We start from the raw sequence: 24,146 nt of genomic DNA, 5'->3' as shown, positions 1-24,146 counted from the left end.
TTTGGCATTAATGATTTATCCCGTGAAAAACACCGTAACGTTAAAACTAAAGTTATTTTTATGACTATACAATTTCAAATAGCAATATTTTTCCTTTATAAATACTTTAGATAGAACAGAGTTTCACAATTCCACTTTTGGTATAGCTAAGCTCGCATTATTTGGTATAAAGCTATAATATATTTGAGAACTCTAAAGTCCTCATTGTTTGTTAATAACAGCACAAAAGCTATTAAAAATATTACAAAAATCGGTCTAAAAAGTAAAGTTAGGATTTGTTTTAAAATATGTGCCTCTCAAGATGTTTTAACTTAAAACTGTAACTGCTTGCTAAAAGGATACAAATGTTTATAATGGGTTTAAAGTAGAGGTGTGTCTAATATGGCGACCTAATAAGTCTACCTTTCTGGAGCTCCATCGTCTGCATATCTTTAGGGGTGGACATCGACCATCTCCGGACCTCTCTCCACAACTCTACTCCCTGGGGGCATCTGGACTGGTGGTGACTCGGTGTGGCTCTGATGACTCGAGGGAACTTGTGACATCGATGGATCCTGAGACGGGTGCAGCAACCAGGTCAGGATGGCGGACGTTGCGGGCTGTGTGTACTGCAGGCTGCTTCGGACCATGACACGGTAGGCCTGTTGTGCACTGCTGTGCGCTGGGGACGCCGGCGCTCTAAGTTGCTGCAGCAGCATGAACACTCTGCCTCCCTGTAGTGGCCTGAGCCGGAGCGGGGCCTTGCATTGGAGGGTTGGACAAGGGCTGTCTGATGTGGGCCTTCTGCGGCAACCCACTCTCTTTTGGGTGGGTGCAGGCCCCTCCTGCTTCCCAGGCCTCTCCTTAGCCCTTTGGCCTGCCTCTGCGTGGCGGAGGGTGGGATCTTGCCGCTGTGGGCCCCTTGTTAATCCAGCTGCACTTTGGTCTCTCTTGCGGAGAGCTCCAGGTCCTCTCACCCGGTAGAGATCTGGGGTAGTGCGGGGGCTGGTGCAGGATGAGGGTTCATTCCTGCGGACCTTCTGCAGCTTTTGAGAGGCTGGGCTGGTCCGTTCTGCCACCTGGCAAGCTTAGCACCCCTCATACTCCTGGTGCTGATATTGAAGAGGTGCCGGTTTCCCCTACACCACCTCGGTCTGAAATCCAGCTTGCCACACACACTGCCCCACAGTTGGAGAGGGTGTTGGGACGAATGACACACTATAGGCAACCTTCTGCGGCCAGGCTTGCTGTCGGACCAGCCCGTCCCATTACATGCTGCTGTGCCTGACATGCTTAGTCACCTATTCGATGCAGCCATTGTCATGCTCACCTAGCACCTGGATCGGACTAGCACCATTGTAAGGAAATGCCTCCTTGGTATGGTTACCCCCTGACGTTTTGCCTTTGCTGATGCCAAGCTGTGATTGAAAGTGTGCTGGGACCCTGCTAACCAGGCACCAGCACCAGTGTTCTCTCCCTAAACTGTACCTTTGCTTCCACAATTGGCACAGCCCTGGCACTCAGACAAGTCCCTTGTAACTGGCACACCTGGTACCAAGGGCCATGATGCCAGGGAAGGTCTCTAAGGGCTGCAGCATGTTTTATGCCACCCTGGGGACCACTCACTCAGCACATGCACACTGCCTCACAGCTTGTGTGTGCTAGTGGGGAGAAAATGACTAAGTCGACATGGTACTCCCCTCAGAGTACCTATGCCACAGGCAGTGTGAGGTTGGCATGACAAGTCACCCCTCTAGCAAGCCTTACAGCCCTAAGGCAGGGTGCACTATACCACAGGTGAGGGCATGTGTGCAAGAGCACTAGGCCCCTACAGTGTCTAAGCAAAACCTTAAACATTGTAAGTGCAGGGTAGCCATAAGAGTATATGGTCTGGGAGTTTGTCAAACACGAACTCCACAATTCCATAATGGCTACAATGAAATCTGGGAAGTTTGGTATCAAACTTCTCAGCACAATAAATGCACACTGATGCCAGTGTGGAATTTATTGTAACACGCACCCAGAGGGCATCTCAGAGATGCCCCCTGAATACCAACCCGACTTCTAGTGTGGGGCTGACCAGTTTCTGCCAGCCTGCCACAACCAAACAAGTTGCTCGCCACATGGGGAGAGTGCCTTTGTCACTCTGTGGCCAGGAACAAAGCCTGTACTGGGTGGAGGTGCTTCACACCTCCCCCTGCAGGAAATGTAACACCTGACGGTGAGCCTCAAAGGCTCACCCCTTTTGTTACAGCGCCACAGGGCATCCCAGCTAGTAGAGATGCCCGCCCCTCCGGCCACTGCCCCCACTTTTGATTGCAAGACTGGAGGAGATAATTAGGAAACAAGGAGGAGTCACCCACCAGTCAAGACAGCCCAAAAGGTGCCCTGAGCTGCGGTGACCCCTGCCTTTAGAAATCCTCCATCTTAGTTTTGGAGGATTCCCCCAATAGGATTAGGGATGTGCTCCCCTCCCCACGGTGAGGATGCACAAAGTGTGTAGCCACCCTCCAGGATAGTAGCCATTGGCTACTGTTCTCCCAGACCTAAACACACCCCTAAATTGAGTATTTAGGGGTACCCCAGAATCCAGGAAATCAGATTCCTGCAACCTGAAACAAGAAGAAGGACTGCTGAACTACAAGCCCTGCAGAGACGACGGAAGACGACAACTGCTATGGCCCCAGCCCTACCGGCCTGTCTCCTAACTTGAAAACCTGCAACCAGTGACGCATCCAACAGGGACCAGTGACCTCTGAAGCCTCAGAGGACTGCTCTGACCCTCAGGACCAAGAAACTCCAGTGAGCAGTGGCTCTGCTCAACAACCTGCAACAAACTTGCAACTTTCTACAACTTTAAAGACCTCACTGTTCCAGCTGGAAGCCTGAGACTTCACACTCTGCACCCGACGCCTCCGGCTCGAGATCCAGAGAACCAACACCACAGGGAGGACTCCCCGGCGACTGCGACCCCATGAGTAGCCCGAGACGACCCCCGCTGGACCACCACAGCTACGCTTGCAGAGAGAATCTAGAGGCTCCCTCTGACCGAGACTGCCTGTAAGGAGACCCGATGCCTGGACCAAGCACTGCACCCGCAGCCCCCAGGACCAGAAGGAACCAGACCTCAGTGCAGGAGTGACCCCCCAGGTGACCCTCTGCCTAGCCCAGGTGATGGCTGGCCAGAGAAACCCCCCCTGTGCCTGCCTGCACCGCAAGAGTGACCCCCGGGTCCCTCCTAGATTCCTATAAAAAACCCAATGCCTGCTTTGCACGCTGCACCCAGCCGCCCCTGTGCCGCTGAGGGTGTGTTTTGTATGCCTACTTGCGTCCCCGCCAGTGCTCTACAAAACGCCTGTGGTCTGTCCCCCGAGGACATAGGTACTTACCTGCTGGCAGACTGGAACCAGAGCACCCCTGTTCTCCATAGGCGCCTATGTATTTTGGGCACCTCTTTGACCTCTGCACCTGACCGGCCCTGAGCTGCTGGTGTGGTTACTTTTGGTGGTTGCCGTGAACCCCCAATGGTGGGCTGCCTATGCCCAGGAACTGAGACTTGTAAGTGTCTTACCTTACAACCTAACCAGTACTTACCTCCCCCAGGAACTGTTGATTTTTGCACTGTCTACTTTAAAAATAGCTTATTGCCATTTTAACAAAAACTGTATATGTTATTGCTCTAATTCGAAGTTCCTAACTTACCTGTGTGGAGTACCTTACATTTTATGTATTCAATCAATCAATCAAGGCATTTAAAGAGCGCGCTACTCACCCGTGAGGGTCTCAAGGCGCTAGGAGGGGGGTTACTGCTGCTCAAAGAGCCAGGTCTTGAGACGCTTCCTGAAGGCGAGGTGGTCCTGGGTAGTTCTTAGGTGAACGGGAAGGGAGTTCCAGGTCTTGGCTGCTAGGTAGGAGAAGGATTTACCTCCAGCGGTGGTTCTGCGGATGCGAGGGACGGTGGCGAGAGCGAGGCTGGCTGAGCGAAGCTGACGGGTGGGCGTGTAGAATGCGAGGCGACTGTTGAGGTATTCGGGGCCCTTTTTGTGGAGGGCTTTGTGTGCATGGGTGAGGAGCCTGAAGGTGATCCTTTTGTTGACGGGGAGCCAGTGCAGGTGTTTCAGGTGGGCGGATATGTGACTGTGGCGCGGTATGTCGAGGATGAGGCGTGCGGAGGCGTTCTGTATGAGCTGAAGACGTTTCTGTAGCTTTGCGGTGGTTCCTGCGTATAGGGTGTTTCCGTAGTCCAGGTGGCTTGTGACGAGGGCGTGGCTAACAGTTTTTCTAGTTTCGGCGGGGATCCAGCTGAAGATTTTTCGGAGCATGTGAAGGGTGTGGAAGCAAGATGACGAGACGGCGTTGACTTGCTTGGTCATTGTGAGGAGGGGGTTCAGGATGAATATGACGTTGCGTGCGTGGTCTGAAGGGGTTGGTGCGGTGCCCAGGGCAGTGGGCCACCAAGAGTCGTTCCAGGCGGACGGGGAGTGTCCGAGGATGAGGACCTCCGTCTTGTCTGAGTTTAGCTTCAGGCGGCTGAGCTTCATTTATTCTGCAACGTCTTTCATACCATCCTGCAGGTTGGCTTTGGCGGTGGCTGGGTCTTTGGTGAGGGAGAGTATCAGCTGGGTGTCGTCGGCATAGGAGATGATGTTGATGTTGTGTTTGCGAGCGATGTTGGCGAGAGGGCTCATGTAGATATTGAATAGGGTAGGGCTGAGCGAAGAGCCTTGTGGAACGCCGCAGATGATCTCGGTGGGTTCTGAGTGGAAGGGCGGGAGGTAGACTCTTTGGGTTCGGTCAGAGAGGAACGAGATGATCCAGTCCAGGGCCTGTCCTTGGATTCCAGTGGAGCGGAGGCAGGTTATTAGGGTGCGGTGGCACACGGTGTCGAAGGCAGCCGAGAGGTCTAGGAGGATGAGGGCGGTTGTTTCTTCGTTGTCCATCAGGGTTCTGATGTCGTCGGTGACTGCGATGAGGGCAGTTTCCGTGCTGTGGTTGGCACGAAAACCTGATTGGGAGGGGTCGAGCAGGTTGTTATCTTCAAGGAAGTTGGTCAGTTACTTGTTGACGGCCTTCTCAATGACCTTGGCCGGGAAGGGGAGAAGAGAGATGGGGCGGAAGTTCTTCAGGTCGTTGGGGTCAGCCGTTGGTTTTTTCAGGAGTGTTGACTTCCGCGTTTTTCCAGCTCTCGGGGAAGGTGGCAGATGCGAACGAGCTGTTGATGAGGCACTGGAGATAGGGGGCGATGATGGCGTCGGCTTTGTTGAAGATGTGGTGGGGTCACGGGTCCAAGGGGGAGCCGGAGTGGATGGTGTTCATGGTGATTCTGGTCTCTTCGGAGCCGATGGTGGTCCAGGCGTTGAAATTGAACTTTACTTCAAATCTTGAACTTGTGGTTCTAAAAATAAATTAAGAAAAAATACTTTTCTATATAAAAACTATTGGCTTGGAGTTAAGTCTTTGAGTGTGCGTTTTTCCCTTTCAGGATGTTGCTACCTTAGCGAGGCTCCATGGATCTACCTACCTATCATACGGGCAATAGTAGAGACTTACTGCCAACGACACAGACCCTCACTGACTGGTTCTTATTGTTACCAGGCGGGGAACCTTAATGTTATATGGTTGTTGTATTTCCCCTCCACCCTTTGATTCTCTCGGACTCTCCATACACGCTACTGACCCCACACATCTACAGTCCACACGCTGAATTGGCTGTCACCCATTTATTGGCCCACACCAGCTCCCGGGATACTCAAAACATAGACAATTACTATCCTCAGCCTCAATGTTCGAGGCATTAATGCACCTGTGAAGAGCCTGGCACTCTTGTTCTTTCTCAAAGATACAAAATGTGATCTGTCTCGTGCAGGAGACCCATTTGCTCAAGCCGAAATGCCTAACCTCCCGGTGGTTTGACCCACAACATTTTTCATCAGGGGTGACAAAGAAAGCAGGGGTTGCGATTTTACTGGCAACCCACTTTTTGGGTCGGGTGACACAAGTACATACTGATCTCCCAGGTAGACTACTCGCCTTGCACTCTGATGGCCGAGGGCAAAGGTTTACATTGGCAAACATATACGCTCCCAATGATCATCAGGAGGTCTTTCTCTGAGAGGCCTTGGGGCGGGTGTTGCCCACACCCGACAGATACCATCGTAGGTGGGGACTTCAATATAGTCATGGATGCCCAGAAGGACAGATTGCTCCACCGATTGGGAGACATCAATGCACTTACATGCGTTTTCTGGCAACGGCTGACTGACGTGGGCCTGATGGACATATGGAGGTACGTCCATCCGACAGACATGGGTTACACTTTCTTTTCAGTGGCACACCAGATGTACACCTGCATTGATTTTTTTTCTCACCTCACCCCATTTTTTCAAGATGACCACAGGGGTAGAGATTGGTGTGGTAGCCCTGTTTGATCATTCCCGTTACATTTCGTTTCATTTCCCCATACAGTGCAAAGTTGGCACCTTAACATGTGACTTCTCACATCCGACTCCATAAACTCCAAAACCTCAATCACTATCTCCTCCTTTTTAGAAACTAATGACACATCAGATACCTCTGTTTTCCTTCTGTGGGAGACCGTGAAGGCAGTCTTGCGGGGCTAGTTCGTTGCCATTGCCTCCCATTTCAATAAAGACATACGTGATCTACGTAGCTGACTGGAAGCCAGGGTACAGGAGCTAGACGACTCTCACAAACAATCCAGCTCGTTGGCGACTTGTTGCCAACTGGCCGCAGCCAGGAATCAACTAAAAGAATTGTATATGAACAAGGCAAAATATGCGCTCCTACGGACCAAACAAAGATATTATGTGAGGGGAACAAGACGGGTCGTCTGCTAGCCAACTGCCTTCATGCTCAGGTGGTGGTACATACAGTACACAAATGGATGGGCTCTGATGGCACCCCCCATGTCAGGATGGGGGGTATCACTCTCGATTTTGAACATTTCTATGCAGCTCTTTACACGGCTGAAGATCGTAGTGCCAAAGATATAACTGCATATCTGGCTGAAGCTCCATTGCCTACCATCCCGCAGGTTGCTGTCCCTTCCCTGGAGAGGGATATTACTCCCAATTATGTCCTCATGGCAATACAATCTCTACAACCAGCAAAGCCCCTGAGCACGACAGCTACAGTGCAAAGTTTTACAAAACTTTTAGCACAGTGTTAGCCCCTCTAATGGTACGAGTATACAATGCAAAACATTACTGCCAAACTTTTTACAGGCATCTTGGTGCACAGACTGACCCCATATATGCAGAGCCTGGTGGATTCTGACCAAACTGGATTCATCCCAGAAAGGGGATGAAGTGACAACACAAAGCGTGTGTGCCATCTCCTGGACAAAACACAACGTTCCTGCAAGCCAGTTTTCTCCTATCCATTGATTCAAAGAAGGCCTTTCACCGAGTCCACTGGCCCTTTTCTTCTGCTGTTCTGAAGCAGGTAGGTCTGGGTCTGATATAACGTCACTGGATTCAGTGTTGTTACACTTCACCACAGGCTAGAGTCCAGGTCAATGGGATCCTGTCTTGACCATTCCCTATCACCTGAGGAACTCAATAGGGATGCCCCTTGTTGTCTTTATTATTTGCCCTTTATATGGAGCTGTCTGCCTCCCATCCAAATGCCTGAAATATGCGGAGAGCATAAAATCATGCTCTACACAAACAATGTTCTCTTGACTCTGTCTGACCCCTGTACGTCTCTGACTGCAGTGATGGGGGAGCTGGAGGCCTTTGGAAGAGCCTCTGGCTTTAAGACTAATCTTCAGAAATCCTCCAGCTTGAATCTGACGCTCTCTGATGACACCCAAACACAGCTAATATCCAACTTTCCCTTCAAGTGGGCTCGCCCGGGAGAGCACATATCTATGCCTTCAAATATGCCCCACTCCGAACTATATAGTGAAAAGTAATTATAACAGCCTGACTACACAGATAGATCTCTCCAGATGAAAGGGTCACGGCCTGTCCTGGCTGGGCCGCCTGGTGGCGGCTAAGATGACACGTCTGCCAAAAATCCTATACATTATGCATTTGTGACCCTTCAGCCCCTGCCATGCATGCTATATACTTTACAGTCTTTTACTTGGGATTTTGTTTGGGGGGGTAAGAAGGCACAGTTGTCTAAGTAACAAGTATATCTCTCACAGGCATAGGGAAGCCCGAGCGTCCCTCATCTGCATTGCTACTACCAGGTCGCACAGTTGCGCTATATGGTGGAATGGTCCCAGCCAACCACTGAAAAGCACTGGTGCTTTACTGATCAGGCGGTTGCGGGCATTCCGATTTGCTAGGTGCTCTCGCTGCCGAAACCCCATTGCCCTGGGGGTGTATACATCTCCCCAGTGGTGCGAGCCACTGTGGGAGTGTGGGATAAGGCACAGCTTTGACAGGGGCTCTCCACTCCCATATCCAGAGACTCCGCTAATAGCCAACCCACACTTCCTTCCAGCATACCATGGCTTTGCGTTCCTGGCTTGGCAGGAGGCCAATTGTATGCAGATGGGTGACCTGTTTGGCGAGACTGGCCTCATGGACTTCACAGCTTCAGTCAGCTTTTGGGAATTCCTTTGACAGCCCGCTGACAATATCTGGCTGTTCGCCACTGGCTGGCGCAACCCTGGCTTCGCCCTCATGTTGGTCGACCCCTCACCCCCTTTGAACACTGGCTCCTTACCCACTCCTCTGACAAGCGACTCCTGTCCGATGTATATGCTTTTCCTACTGGCCCACGAAAGCCTATGAAGTTGCCCGCATGGCACCCCTGGAAGGGCGAATGTGAACACACCTTTACAGATAGAGAATGGAATGACATCCTACATCGCACCCGTACCTCGGCTTGCAAAACCACAAGCGATATTTCTAAAAATTGCTCATTATTGGTATTTCACACCAGACAGGATTGTTCAATGGAATGGGAGCAAAGACAGTGCTTACTCACTCACCTGCTATGGCAATGCCCCAAACTGGACTTGTTTTAAAATGAGGTGCTGGCTGTAGTGAACAACATTTGTGATATGGACATTCCACGATTCCCCAGCTATGTGTTACTAGGACTCCCTAATCCCTTGACATACCCACTGAAGTCCCCCAGGGGGCCGGGCGATCACTTTAGCATTAGGTGCTGCTAAACAGGCTTTTCTGTGTAAGTGGGGTATGGAGGAAATCCCCTCGCTTCTGGACTGGCTGCACAAGATTTGGGGGTTGCTGGGAATAAAGAAACTGATCGCAGTGGTTAATCACACCCTACCCATTTATTATAAGATATGGGGCCCCTGTATTTGCGAGCTCTAGGACGAGTTGTGTGAATTGTGGTGCCCGCTATACTTGTGGATCCTCTGCCTGACCAGCACAGACGAAGAGCCCCCTTTGCCTTTGAAATGTTGGACTCCTCTGCCTCTACGCCTTCCAGCCATCATGGCAGCAAGAATGGTGTCTGTTATCCCCCCTCTTTTCTCTTTCTTCCTTTTTACCTTCTTTCCCCTATACCCTCACTCTTCCTTCCTGGCCTTGCTCAACCTCTGTCTCTGGTTATGATTTAACTTGTTCCTCTTTTAGCCCATGGCTGTTTACAGTATAAGTTCTCACCGGCCGGTGGTTGTAGGTGGGCTATTATTGTACTTCTGTTACCCTGTTAAAACTAATAAAACAGAACGTAAACCTAAAGTATGGTTGTCTAAGAAAAGGTTTTACTCTAAATAAAAAAAAGCTCAATTTAGTTATTATGAAGATTTATATATACATTTTATGACTTAAGGCATGAAAACAGAAATTCAGCAGGACAAGGGAATATGATCTACTGGTGCAACATGTTCCTTTGTTGCTGATCCTGTTTTAGAAGCAGCATTATTTATTGTATCCATGCTTTCAGGACAGAAATTGAAAATATAGAATTGCTTTGGCAGTAGATCAATAATGATACCAAAAGAACCAATGTGATATGATCACTTTAGTGGTAGATTAAGGAATATCAACATTGCTTTGTCGACCTTTGGCTCCAACTGAGATTCAAGAGTTTCTGTACAAAAAAGGGAATGCCTAAGACGAACTCCCTAACTTCCTTCCATTCTGAAGTCTCTTGAGTAAGTATGCCTCCTAGTTGCCACAGAAGCCCCTCACACCAATTCCAAGGCTTTCGGACAATAACTTGATCCATCTAACAAGAACTAAGATTTCAACCCTATCATGGCCAAAATATATATAAAGTCCCTGCCTGACTCCTAAAATTAAAACAAATCGAAACTCTTTTACCAAAACTAAGCTGGGAAACAAGTAAACATCCCTGGCTCAGGGACAGGCAAATTCAAGAATAAGCTTTCTACTGAAATGACTATCAATCATCTTGTCTTCTGGTTAAGTGGAAATTATTCATTGATGATTACCAACTCACACCCCAAAAAGCTAAGACAAGCTTTATTTGAATGATCGGAGGGAATTTTAAATCTACCATTTCAATGGAAAAGGCAAGAGTCTTTAAACTGCAAAAGATCCGGATCAGGCCCCTGTGCCTGAAAAGATTTCAGACTCTTGTTATGGGCATAAGTGATCAAATAGATACCCACTAGTGTTGATGAATTTCCATTTTAAATTAGTCTTTAATTAGTACTTAAAGGAGGCCAATGCTTCTTTCAGCAATAACTTACACATAGAATAAGGAACTAACTTTTCTGTTGCTGATCATTGTATTTTTATTTACTTGTTGGTGATTTCATAGACACTACCTTTCACCTGGAAATAGTAAACAGGTGATCTTTCAGACATTTTCACAGCTGCAATTTATTGCATTCCAGCCCTTGTTTGGTAGGACACCTGCTGTTAAGCTTACATAGTCATCTTATATCATGATGCCATGAAGTTGAATCATTTTCTCCTGGCACTCGTAAACTGAAATTCAGAGTTTTTAGTTAGTAGTACGCTATTATAGAAACTCCTGACAAACAAGTTACTTTCCTTTGGTAATGTTCTTTCCAGTAAAGACTAACTGCATATGCCTCATGTTATCAATATTCCCCAAGGTGTTCACCTGGAACTGGAAATTTTTCAGCAGTACACCTGCGCGGCCGGTAGGCTGTCTTGAGGATAAAGAGTTTGAGAGAACAACTATGTAAGGGCTCAAAAGGTGCAAAAATAAAGAATGTGAGAACGAGATTTAAATCCCACTGGGGCATAATAAATAGAGGAGAAGGAAACAAGTGGTTTAACCCCAAAAGGAAACAAATCACAACTAGTGATTTAAACAACGAAGGCTGATACCTGCAACCATAAAAAGGCCAAAAGAACTGACAGATACTCTTTGAAAGTGTCCAAAGCAAGGCCTTGGAGTGTGAGCAACAATGTAAACAATAAAACTTTGGAAAGCTTTGCATGGAGTTGGTTGACCTATTTTGAACTGCACCAGGGCTCTAGCTAATCCCAGGATCAGGTGTATACAGATTAGGTTGAGATTAGGTTGAGGGATGCCTTGCTGCCAAGATGACATCAATGGTTGAGGGAGTAAGGTTAAAAACACTCCACGGTCACTGCTGAATCTTGAAGCATGTATGTGAAGCTTGTGCAGGTTTGGATGCAGACCTCTGACCTGCTGCTGCAGCAGGAAGTCCTCCCAAAGGAGGACAGATTCTTATGCCCAGGAGTTGGGATACCATGCTATCCTTGCCCAATCCAGGACTTTTAGGACAACTTTGGCCTGTTTGGTTCTGAGCTTCTTCAGAACTCGGGCAGGAGAGCTATCGGCGGAAAATATACAGAATGTTTTTTTCCATTCTACTTGGAACATGTCTCAGAGCTAGACATGCTTTGAAAAATCCAATGGGTAAAAGAGCTGAAACTGCACGTTCTCAGCAGTGGTGAAGAGATCGAGCCAGGTTCCTTCCCCACTTGCGGAAAAGACCTTACACCACTTCTGGATGCAGTTGCACTACGCGAACCACAAGGAGTCTACAGCTCAGTTAGTTCTCTTTGGCATTCAAAGAACCCCGCCAGGTGGTGTGTCACCAGAAAAATCCCTTGTTGGTCTAGCCACATCCAGAGATGGAAAGATTACTGGCGCAGGGTTTGTGACCCCACCCTGCTTGTTGCAGTACCAAATGGTGCTGGTGTTGTCTGTGAGCACCAGCTTCCCTTTGATGGCAGGCTTTTACCACCAAGCAGATGTCTTTCAGCTCCAGGGGGCTGATTTGGAGTTGGGCCCCTGCTGGAGACCAGACACCTCTAAACTCAACCCCCCCCTCAGATGGCTTCCCCAACCCACAAGCAAGCTCAAGGTGTGGTAAGGAGAGGGGTCTGCTGCTGACCCAATCACAGTCCTGTACCCACCACTGCAGGTGTTTTGCAGTCTCCTAGGAGATCGGGATCAGATCGCAAAGATCCCACTGCAGAGCCCACATTTACCATCTGTTGTGCTTGACTAGCAGGATACAAGAGGCCATCAGTCCCAGCAGCCACACAGTCATCCTCAAAGAGGTCCAGGACAGTGCTGGAAACATTGGGATCACAGTCTATATTGCTGGGTCACTGTTCAATAGATAGGCGCAGTGTGCAGAATGGCTCAGATAAAAGTGCACATCTGCAAAGGAGTCAGGCGCAGCTTTGGCATGCTGATAGTGAACCCCAATGACAGTAAGTGGTTCACTGTAGAAAAAAGGTGAGTGATAACTGCCTGGGGCAGGCCCGCCTTCAACAGCCACTAGCCAAGGTAGAGGAAGACTGGAACCCAGAATCTCTGAAGATGTACCGCAGCAAACAGCATCACTTTCGTGAACACCCAAGGGGTACTGGTGAGGCCAAAACAGAGCACAGGGAACTGAAAATACTCCTGTGCCACAGGGAACTGAAAATACTCCTGTGCCACAGGGAACCACAGGGAACCACAGGTACCACCATTTGGCCTACAGGTTGTGGATGTGAAAATAAGCATCCAGCAGGACCAATGCCACCATCCAGTCTCCAAGGTTGTGGTCTACCAAGAACTGGGTCAAGGTGAGCATTTTGAATATGTCATCTTTCAGGAAGGCATTGAGGGGGAGGAGATTCAAAATGGGACGGCACCAGGAACAAGTGGTAATAACAACCACTACCAACTTGGCACCATACCTATGGCTTCATTAGCCAAAAGAGCCTACAATTCCTTCTGCAACAGGGACAGGTAGTCTTTTGTCAACCATTCTGGGGATGGCGGAAGATGTGTCAGGGTCCAAAGAATGATGGGGAGTAATATCGCTGAACAATCTGCAGGATCTACTTGTCCAAACCTATTGTACGCCCCTTCACAGAAAATGTCAGATCCTGCCTTCAACAGGGTGACTGTGTGCTGGCAATGGCACACTATAGAGGTTTGGCAGCTGGAGGTGATGAAGGCTGGGCTGCACTCTGCCCGTTGATCATGTTTTTAGTGGGTGCTGCAGCTATGAAAAGTCTAGGGATATTGCTGTATACAGAATGTAGCTGTTGGCTGTACTGAAAGCCCCTACCATGGTAATGGATGGGACAAAATTGTAGATGCATCTGGGTTGGAGGGGAGGAAAGGCCCATAGAGTGTGCTGTTGCCCTGCTGTCTTTGAAGCCCTCTCGGCTGAATCTGCCTTATACCCAAAAACACATGAACAACTGAATGAAATGCCCATCGAAATCGGCAGCAAATCCCCAACAATCCAGTGGACCGCATCCAGGCATGCATGCATGCAAAAGCCTATAGAGGTGCTGATGGCTCCCTCGAGGAAGTCAGTTGAGTCCAACCTGCAGCAGAACTGTGAACATGGCGACATCACGACCGCCCTGCATAGCCTATGAAAATATAGCACAAGCTTCTACTAGAACGAAGAGCAAAACCTGGGGCATTGAGTCTCATAAAATAACAGCAGGACACAGCTGGCAATAACAGACAAAAGTGTCAAGTTGGTAGAGGAAAAGTACTCTTTGCCAAAGGCCTCTATCTGTTTCGTCTCCCAGTTAGGAGGAGTAGTTGGAAACAAATTCTGGTGGACTTTGGCAGCAGAGGCCTGTACCACTAGACTCTCTGGAGTAGTGTGCTGGGTAAGAAAATCTGGATCACTCGGAGCCGGGCGATGGCACCTGGCAACATGCCGATGGACCGGGAGATGAGTTCTAGATAGTAACCATGTTGGATAATTGACAGAACCCATTGGTCTGTTGTGATATTGGATCATTGGGGATAGAAATTTGCTTGTCTTCCTCCTACTGGAGAGGTGTGTGTTGAATGAATCTGTAAGCAGTCACTGGTGTGTGTTTGAGGCAGATCCTCTAGAGGTGGACGCCTTACCTCTCCCTTTATTATTTGTGCCCCTGTAAGAGCCTCTGAAGGAACCTCTGTTGTAAAAGTGTGTTCTCCGTTTGGTCTGGGAGGTGGAAGGCTCAGGTGTTGATGTTTTGAAACCACCACTAAAATGTAGGTTACAAAAAGTAAGCCTACCTGGTGTATTTAGTAGGGCTCCCATAACTTTAGCAGTCTCTGAATCTTTTTTCAGTTGTCTATGGTGGTGTCAACTTCTGGACCAAACAAATGTTCTTTCTCGAAAGGCATGTTGAGAACTGCCTGTTGTATTTCTGGCTTGAAGCCTGAGCATCTCAGCAAAGAAAGCCTCCTTATAATAACACTGGTGTTTACAACACGTGCTGCTGTATCTGCTGCATCAATGGCACATCTAATAGAGTTTTTGAGATGGCCTGCCCTTTTGAGACCATCTCCTGTCCCCTTTTCCGATGTTCCTCTGGAAGATACTGAAGCAACTCCTCCATCTCGTCCCAGTGGGCCCTATCATATCATGCCAGAAGTGCTTGCAAATTAGCAATTCACCAATGATTAGCAGTTTGTGCAGCTACTCTTTTCCCTGCTGCATCAAGTTTTTTGCTCTCCGTATCAGGAGTATCATCTCCTGTGGATTAACTATTAGCACGTTTACGTGCTGTGCTTATAACTATAGTCAGGAGGTACTTGTGACTTGATAAATATAGAGAATGATGGTGCCGCCTTGTACTTTTGGTCGATCCTTGGGGTAATAACCCATGCCCTAACAGGTTCTTTAAAGATGTCTGTGGCATGTTTAAACATACCTGGCAACATGGGCAGGAACTGACTCTCTTTGTGAGTGTTGGCTAATGTATCAAAGAGGAAATCCTCTTTAATTGGATCAGTGTGCATGTGTACATTATGGTACACAGCTGCCCGTGCAATGACCTGATTGTATGCTGTTGTATCTTCAGGAGGTGAAGGCCGTGCTGGCCACAAATCAGGGTCATTAGTTAGTATGGGCTCTGGATCATATAAATCCCATAGAGCTACGTTCTGTGGAATGTCCCTTAAGTCATCTCAATAGGCTGTTGGTGACCTTTCTGGAGAAAACTGTGGTTGTGTGAAAGATGTAGGAGATTGTGGTGGTGGTGGAGTAGTGAGAGGAAGGACAGGAGACACAGCCCGTCTAGATAGTTCCATAGCTCACATCTGGTCCACCTTCTGATGCCAGCTGACCAAGAGAATGACTATGGCAAGCACATGGTGCTGGATGATTAAACTCTTGTTTAGGCCATACACTTGAGGGAAGAATCAAAGAGTTGGTTCACAGAAAGCTTTTAGCTTTCTAACTTAAGATATGGAGTGGGACTGATCCCTGTATCATTGTAATGGTAGTTGGCTTGTGTTCAATTTTCCAATCAGTAGCACTTTGGTCTTTGATCTGTCAAGACAAAGAATACTCTTTCTCATCCATTCCTGCATATTGGTGAGGCAGGTTGTGTTGTCTGATCGTTCAAGTCACTATCCAGTCAGAATAAGATTGGGTATTAGTACAGGTTAAGAAGGGCATCTTATAAAGGTCCAACATGTCAACAACTGGGGTTTAATTATACTTTGAAAAGTCAAGGTAAGAGGGCTGATCCTCTGGGAATCATGCAGCAGACTGACTTGGCTTCCAAGGAAAACAGGCCTAAATTTACTTGGTGCATTCATAGTAGCAGTAATGAAGTAAACAATGTCAGGCTTATCCCTATTCCTATTATGCCCATGAAGTTGTGTACATGTTGGAAATGTCACAGTGCCATATAGCACTAAAATAAGGGTGGCAGGCTGCTTGGTGTGCTCCCAAATATTCAACAGAATAGTTTCTATTTCCCTTACTGGCTAGGAATCAGAGTGTTGGCCAGGGAAAAGAACCCGGTTTACTGTATGCCATTGAAGTAGGTTCCTAGAATCGATGCAATAAAATTTAAGAAAGTTATCTTAATTCAGGGACTACGATTTAAATCTGGCCCCTGATGCAGCTGTTTGGAAAGGGCATTTACAGTATAAGTTATGTCTCAGAAATATTTCATTGTTATCCCTTTGTATTAACCTGGTTCAGCTATCGGGGCAATAAATGGTTGCTTTAGCATTTACTGAGTCCTCAACAATCAGCAGCACCTCAATGTCTAGCTTGCACGTATAAAAAGCAGTCTAATTACTGATACCACCTTGGCGAACTTGGTCTTTAAAGAAGTGGCTAGCCATTAATGACAATCTTGATCACAACTGAGACTGACCTAGTAACTGAACAAAGTGCAGGGATGCTCAGCTGAGAGAATCTCATCAAATGGACTTAGAGGGATCCTTGCAGTTTACAGTAAGGACTGACCAAAACAGCAGGGTAAGGTAAAACTCTCATCAAGGTTATTAATCTGAAAGCTGGATGGTGCCTTTTTATCTGATACGTTCTTTCAATATTTCATTTTTATTTCTTTATTTAAATACTATTTATTGTCTGATTAACAAAACATCATATGTAGGTGTAGTGCAACAATCCAGTTAGAACTACTGGACGAAGTATAAAAACAAGAGCGTTCTCCAATAAAAGCAAGTTAAATAAGTTTGTAGCCAAAGCCTCGGATACTGACATATAATTACATCAATATGTCTGCGAGAAGAGATTACCATTGTTCTAGCAGCCATTTTTGATTCCCCCATTTATTGTCTTAATATTTCATTTTTTTTTAGCGTAATAACTATTAATTTCTTTCAGTCTTTCCTTTTCATAGCCCCAGACATAGGTTTTTAGCTCTTCTGGGCTCTTTGGTGGAGCACAGAGTGTACCGAACACCAAACTTGTTTGCAGCATAACACTTAAAGAACAGTGCTTTTCTTAACTTTCCACCAAACAGCATGCTATTGCAAGGGTCATTGCGCCGTGGGGCGTAGTCATCGGCAATGGGAACCATTTAAAAAAAAAAAAAACGAAAATCTTGTTCTGGCAGTACTCAAAATAGGACTGGCACTCACCAAGATTTAAGGTTAGTCAACAGTGGACCAAAGAGGGGTGCTGACCTCAGAAGATCAGTGCCTAGATTCCGCAGGTCAAGTTTAAATTTAAACACACTGCTTTATTTACTGTACGGCCTGATATGACATGATCCTGCAATAGCTTAAAAGACTCTCTGGCTGCCCATTACATACTACCATGCTCCAACCTATTGCTACTATTTTTAAACAGCCCTGGCAAGAACAATTGGTCAGAAGATTCCAGATCTCTATTTGTGGAAGGGTTGTTGAGCAGCTCAGCATTTCTGATTAACCTAACCTGCTCAACCACTCTACCACAAACAGGGCCCCTGGGATTTTTAAAGAAAGCCCTGTCCACTTCTAAGGGGATACCTTGGCTCTTTACACAGCATACTTCTCTTTGGTATACTATATAAAGAGCCAGCTTCCTACAGGACATTTTAGCGATTTTATTGGGAGAGGTGAAGCTTCCTGAAAGGATTTTGAAGGACCAGGAATCTTTTTATAGTTTTTTTAACACCAAGAACGTCGTTATTGGGTAACTACTTTTTGAGTTAGCAGTTTTTTTAGTATACTGCAAGTAAGTTTGCAATGACTTTAATGAGGTACTAATATCCTATGGGGAAAGAAGCATATACTGAATATGGGTACTTGGCAACAACTTACAGGACTGTTCGTCTGGAGTTAAGGTAAGTATGGGACAAGGTCCAAGGCAGCACCAACCGGTCACTTCAGGAGGCACTGGGGGAATCAGGGTGCAGAGGTGCTTTACAGTGTTTGGTGTCCCATTTACTTTAATGGGAAACCGCCCTGACCTGCAAGTGGGAACTGGGTGACCAGTCCGGCTGAATCCAACGGAGGGCTAAAGTCTTGAGGGCTCTTGGGCACACAGGCACACTTTCAGTCCACAGCAACACAGGATGGGGGGGCGGGGCGCATGTGCAATGGGTCTTTGTCTGGCAAGGTGGCATTGCTGGAGACACTCGTGGTTAATGGTTACCTGTGGAAACAGGCTGCAGGTGGGAACTGGGAGACCAAACCAGCCAAACCCCAAGTGGGGGCTCAGCTCTCAAGGGCCTTGGAACCTTGTTGGCACCGTTGGCCCACCTCGACTTGGACTCTGGTGCAGTGATGCTTCCGGGTGTCGGGTTTACGTGGTCGAAGTCTGTACGGTTTGGGTGTCCAGCACAAAGAGGCTGGAGGCAGGGACTGAGGGTCCAATCTGGCTAAACCAGAAGTTGGGCTCAGCTCTGGAGGTTCTCTGGCTCTCGTGGTCACCATCGGTTCACTTCAGCTTGGGCTGTGGGGCTCGGGTGCAGTATTGCTTTCTCTGGCGAGGTCACACTGGCAGAGACTCATGTCAGTTTTTGGTACCTGCAACTGTGCAGGGAAGCAGCTCCTCTGCCCCAAGGGAGATGCTGGTTACTTCTTGAACTGCTGGCAGCCTTCCGAAGCTTTTGGAGGCTGAACAGCTACAGGACAATGTCGTCTTTGGAGCAACTGTCGAGGACAACAGGCAGGCCAGCAAGGTTGACTCCAAGTCAGTTGCTGCGCCTCAGTTCTTGTGGCTCTTCAGTGTCCAACTTCTTTGGTCCAATGAATCAGATTTGCTGGTGCCAGGGACTCCCCTAAATACTAGATTTAGGGGTATTACGAAAAGTGAAGGGTGGTAGCCAATGGCTACTTACCCTTGGGGTTACTACATCCCCTACATGACCACTTCCTGTGGGAAGTGGGCATAACCCTGTCCCAGAGTTCCTAATTCTGCCATCACCAAGATGAGGGAATTTACCTGAGTGGGGCACATGAGGCAGGTCACCTTAGGGGTGTGTCTGGCCAGGGAGTACTCCACGCCTCCTAGCATAGCTAATCTCCCACCTGTCCTTGTGCCAAATGGGCCTCAGGGCAAGGAGTGCCATCATGAAGGTCTGGGGGGGTGCCGGGGTCACATATCAAAGGCAGCAGGGACTTTGAAGCCCTTGGAATGCTAAGTTAGTAGCCATCCTGCTTGGAGGAGGTGTGAACAACTTCTTCCGGAGCAGGCATTATTTCTGGCCTCCGGGAGCGTGGACCCGCACCTGCAGGGGGTCAGAAACCTGTCTGTGGTGGCAGGCTGGACTGCACCAGTCAGCCAGGACACTAGAGGACTAGTAGGTTTTAGGGGGTATCTCTAAGGTATCCTCTGGGTTTATGTATTAATAAATCCATCACTGTAATCATTGTGAGTTCATTAATATGAGGTACTTGATACCAAATACCGCTGTTGTAAGGCCTGTTGTAGGGTTGACTTATATATACCGCATGTAGTGTCTGCAGGCATGGCAGTATGTGTGCCATGTTGTGTTTTCCCTTTTGTCTGCACCATGTCACACAGCTCGCAATGGCAGCTTACAGGATTGTGGTTAGGGGTCTGTTAAAGTGGTACAATACATGGTGCAACCCTTATGGGCCCTTCTTAATACCCATGTCCTACGTGCCAGGGGTACGAGTGAACAGTTTTAGGGAAAGAGATCTGGCACTGAGGACCTGGTAGCAGGAACCCAGTGCACCTCTTTCAAAACTGCATCAAAATCCAGGCAAAACGTGGGAGTGACCATGTCAAAAAGGGGCACTTTCCTACATGTCCTTTGAAAGCACAACACTTCAAACAATGTGAAAAATAATTGTTAAAAATAAAGGAGGGAACAGTGACAAATCCGGAATTCAGAAAATAGCAAAAAGTAATACAAGCACCTAAAGAACCCCCACTAACAATAAAAAACTATAAAAGTAAGATGCCGGCAGATAAAAAACAGACACACATGAGTTCTCTGAGCTTTTCTGAAGGCTCAATAAAAGGAAAAGAACTGAACTAAGTTATTGGTTTTCAAATGTATTTTTCAGATCCCATTCACCTGCTAGACTTTTTGTATCACTAATGAAACATGGTATAGATCCCACAACGGTGAAGGGAATATTCTTGATCGCTTTAAATGAGAATCAATCAACACACTAACCTTTCTGATACACTTTTTAACATTCTTACCGAAATTTTTTATCTGGTGCATTGGCCATTAAAATTCTTGTAGCCCAACTGTTGAATCTTTTTCCGTTGAATTCCTTACTCATCTTAAAAATCAATCTCTTTCCTCTAAAGGTTTGGAATACTTCTAGCATGCTTTCCGTTTGGTTTGGGCTCATGGCCAAGTGACTATCTTAGTGATGAGGATGGCAGTATACTAGCTCCCATTATAACAAATAAGATAACAATTAACTACTTAAATATCAGAATTACTGCTGGGTGCCCTTGTTGGCACTTGTGCTTCACACTGTTAATATTATATGCAACTCTGCAACAAGGACAGATAGTGCGACTATGGAAACCAATTCAAAACACTGGCCTCTTTCACAATCACACCTTTAAAAGTACCAAATAAATAAAACATAAAAGCACTAATATGATTCAGTACATCGCTGCTCTGAGGCTAACAATCATTTGTTAAGTAAAAAGCAAGATGCATTATTTTATGCACAGGGCTTCTCCTTGAACCTTTTGAAACCTAAATGATACTAAATGCAATTTGGAATAGATGTGTATATCTGCTTTGCTAATGGCCATTATCCACTGTGGTTAATAGAGGCATGTTGTTATTTACAAAATGAACAAGTCATCTTACTTTGTACTCTCATGCATAGAGGTCTAATTACTAGGTCAAAAACAATGCAGGACTAACCTCAAGACACCAAGTCCAGGCCATGTAACATCCTCAATGTAGGACAGTCGGGCAGTCTGGTTCACTTCTTGTCTGAATTCCTCCCGCATATGGAGTGTACAAGTCAGGACTGGGATCTTGGCTTTAAGGCATCCTACTAACTGGTCAATATCTTCTGCAGTTGTTCCTAAAACTATAAAATTACAAAACACATAAAAATACATACTATCAAAATGTTTCCATTTAAGTATCCACAAGCTTATCTGTTACTATTAGAGGCTTAACTGTGAAGCTTTTACTTGGGGCACTGGGGTAGTCACTGGAGAATGGGTAGTATTGGTAGAGGGTGGTGTTTACCACCTGTGTCCAGGGCGTCTGGTGCTGCTGCATTCCAAATGGATAACCAAATCACTGTATTTGTGCACTTCATCAGTTAGTATGAGAGAAGCATCTTACAATCAATAATTTCTGTGTCCATTCAGAGCTATGTACAAAAATAAAAAGCATCTTTTGTGGGGACCACAAACACTGTTCTATCACTTATGCCGTAAAATGTTCTCTGACCAAGGCAAGTCTGTGCAGAATGGCTCAGGCACCCTTAGCCACTTCTGGGCGTTATCAGGCTACTAGTAATTGGTAGCGGTCTAGATATTCAGTTGGTGGTGACACCAAACTGTCCAAGAAGATGCATCAGGTAGAAAATTGACCATAGAGTTAGTAACTAAGGAAGATTTGGAACTATCACCCCATGAACTTGGAGGAATAACTTCTACAGGAGACACTCATACTCTTGCAGATGACCAAGCAAGTAGAAGACGCCAGATTAGCAAAGATACATAAAAACAGTCAAGAGAAAAACTGAAACAGGAAAGAAACAGTGTCTTAAAAATTTATCAAGCTGTGTTTAGAAATACTTAAAGGATCAGCAGAAATGGACTGAGTTAAATCATAGTCAAGACGACATGAGTTTTAACATTATTAAAGGATAGGAGTAGTCAGAAAACGTGACTATTTTTTTTCTTGTTTCGACAATATGTATGTCTCTGGAGCACACACACTGATAAGATGATGTGTTTTTTTATTTTTTTTGTTTGAATGCATTATTTTGAATTGATTATATAACTATGTGCATAGTTTCAGCAACCTATAGTATACTGCCAAAAATGATCTGTCATTTTCGCATTATTATGTTTCTTTAAATGAAGCTGTCCTAAATGTTTTAATTTAAAAAAAAGTGTACTCTGAAAATTCATCCACTGTTATTGGACCATTTAATTTAATATTTTTGTTTATGTTAATATTCTTTGCATTAGTTATTAACTGATCCTTAACTGTAATTGTCTATAACATTCTTTATTATTACCAACAGGACAAACTATTCTACATCACAGTCCTGAACTTTCATCATTTACAAGGCCAGTCGTTTTGTGACAGACGTCAGTATTATTTTGGATTTGTTTCTATACTGCTTATTCTCTGTATTATCAGCAGAGAGATTCAAGAGGTCTATCCCCGTAAAACTGATCCTACAATTTAAAAGTACGTCATCGGAAAAAAGTAAAGCTTGGCACACAAGACAGGCATTGAAGAGTTGAAGATCACAACAAGTGAACTGCACAGACTTCTGTTGGAGCTTCTGCATCACTGATGTTCGAGGCCATTCTAGAGAGAGCTCATTGTTTTCTAAAATGTCAATGTAACCCTGAAACTCAAGGATTTTTCCTAGCGCATCCGCCTTCTCCAAACAAAGTGGCAAATGGTTTATGTAGCGTGACACACCATAATGTTGAGAGTTGCAAAGCAGGTTAAGCAGCTTTTTACTGTGACCTGCCTAGAAACTTGAGACTGGTGATCTTTCACAAACTTGGAGAATTTTCTTATTTTGCACACTACTCACTCGTAGTTACATTTCATGTAAGAAAATGACAAAATATGATATAAGAAGAATTTAATGCAGGACTCTGCAAACACTGATATCATACTACATAATGTTCAGAGTCAGACTTATTGTTTTTGCCCTCAATATTTGCGCTATAAGAAATAAATGAGCCATTAAAAAATATAAAAATACAGAAAATTCATTAAGTAGGGCAGAGTTGAGGGTTAAATACTCAAAATGAAAAACAGGAGTGCAGGAGAAGAAGGAAAGAATAGTAGATTGTAAATGCTACAGAAAACATTGCAATCTTTTCAATACATTTGTCACTTCAAAATTTTGTAGAGAGACTCTGCAAATCTATCCCATTGGTACACACATACAGGGACCAATCACCCTAGCCCTGCACCGCTAACTGTCCTTGTCCTGCTCTCAAGCTTTTCAGGCCATGTAATGTCAAAGATCCAGCTATATTTGATGATAGGATGGCTGTGCGCGTTGTTTGAAGAAGCAACGGAAGAGTTCCAGAATTACCATGAAGGTACATTTCTTTAATATTTTTCCCTATTCCCAAATAATTGGGACCCAATGAAACTGGCCCATAAATGCCGGGGACGGGAGACAGTATATGCCATATTGAGCTTCAAGCAAATGGATCGCTGAGAACCTATTGGCCAAAGATTGCATCTTTGCATGAAAAATGCATCCAGGAAGTAATATCAGTAACAGGTGCATGTGGTAGTCTAGGCTGCTATCCCACAATTCTCTGCAATGGAAATATGCATTTTTAAAGCCACGATGTGGTCTTATCTCTAGTGCAGGATGTGGGAAGTCTCTAAGGGTGTTAAATTTCCATTATGACATAAGGTTTCTATATTCATTAAACTTTTTACATGGCAAAAATAAACTTCTCCACTTTGATGAATGGGGAAAAACACCACTTGATGATGAAAATATTTTGTTTGCTTAATAGAATGGCATTTTGCTTACAATCTTGAATACGGCAAGAAAGATCCCGGACGTGATATGGGTGGGAATAAACAGATTACAGGTCCGCATGCCAAGCTCAAGGAAAGCAGTATTAATGGACAATTATTTCTGAGTGCTCAAGTAAAATTCTAAAGTGTCAATAATGCTTGTTGTTGCAACCAGAGTTAAAGATACATGAATGAAAAAGTAGGAGGAATTACATCGTATAAGGGCAATGTTACACATCATGAGGAGATAAGGATGAGGATATCTTCCAAATTATTCTCTGAGATTGAGTTTAAGCCAGTGGAGACAGAATGGCCATTAAAGATGGACACCTTGGG

The 24,146-nt window shown here is 45.9% G+C and overlaps 1 protein-coding gene across 2 annotated transcripts in view; it reads right to left on the bottom strand.

Moving 5' to 3' along the window:
• PDXDC1 (pyridoxal dependent decarboxylase domain containing 1) overlaps positions 1-24,146 on the bottom strand; it is a 268,743-nt gene that overhangs the window by 80,972 nt on the left and 163,625 nt on the right. For both annotated transcript variants that reach the window (XM_069210219.1, XM_069210220.1), the window contains exon 17: positions 20,979-21,150. In XM_069210219.1, the coding sequence (XP_069066320.1) occupies positions 20,979-21,150 (172 nt within the window). The remainder of the gene's footprint in view (positions 1-20,978; positions 21,151-24,146) is intronic.

This window comes from Pleurodeles waltl, chromosome 10, assembly GCF_031143425.1.
Source record: "Pleurodeles waltl isolate 20211129_DDA chromosome 10, aPleWal1.hap1.20221129, whole genome shotgun sequence".
NCBI classification, from domain to species: Eukaryota; Metazoa; Chordata; class Amphibia; order Caudata; family Salamandridae; genus Pleurodeles; species Pleurodeles waltl.
The sequence above is the reverse complement of the archived record's forward strand: the minus strand, read 5'-3'. Positions and strand labels throughout refer to the sequence as shown.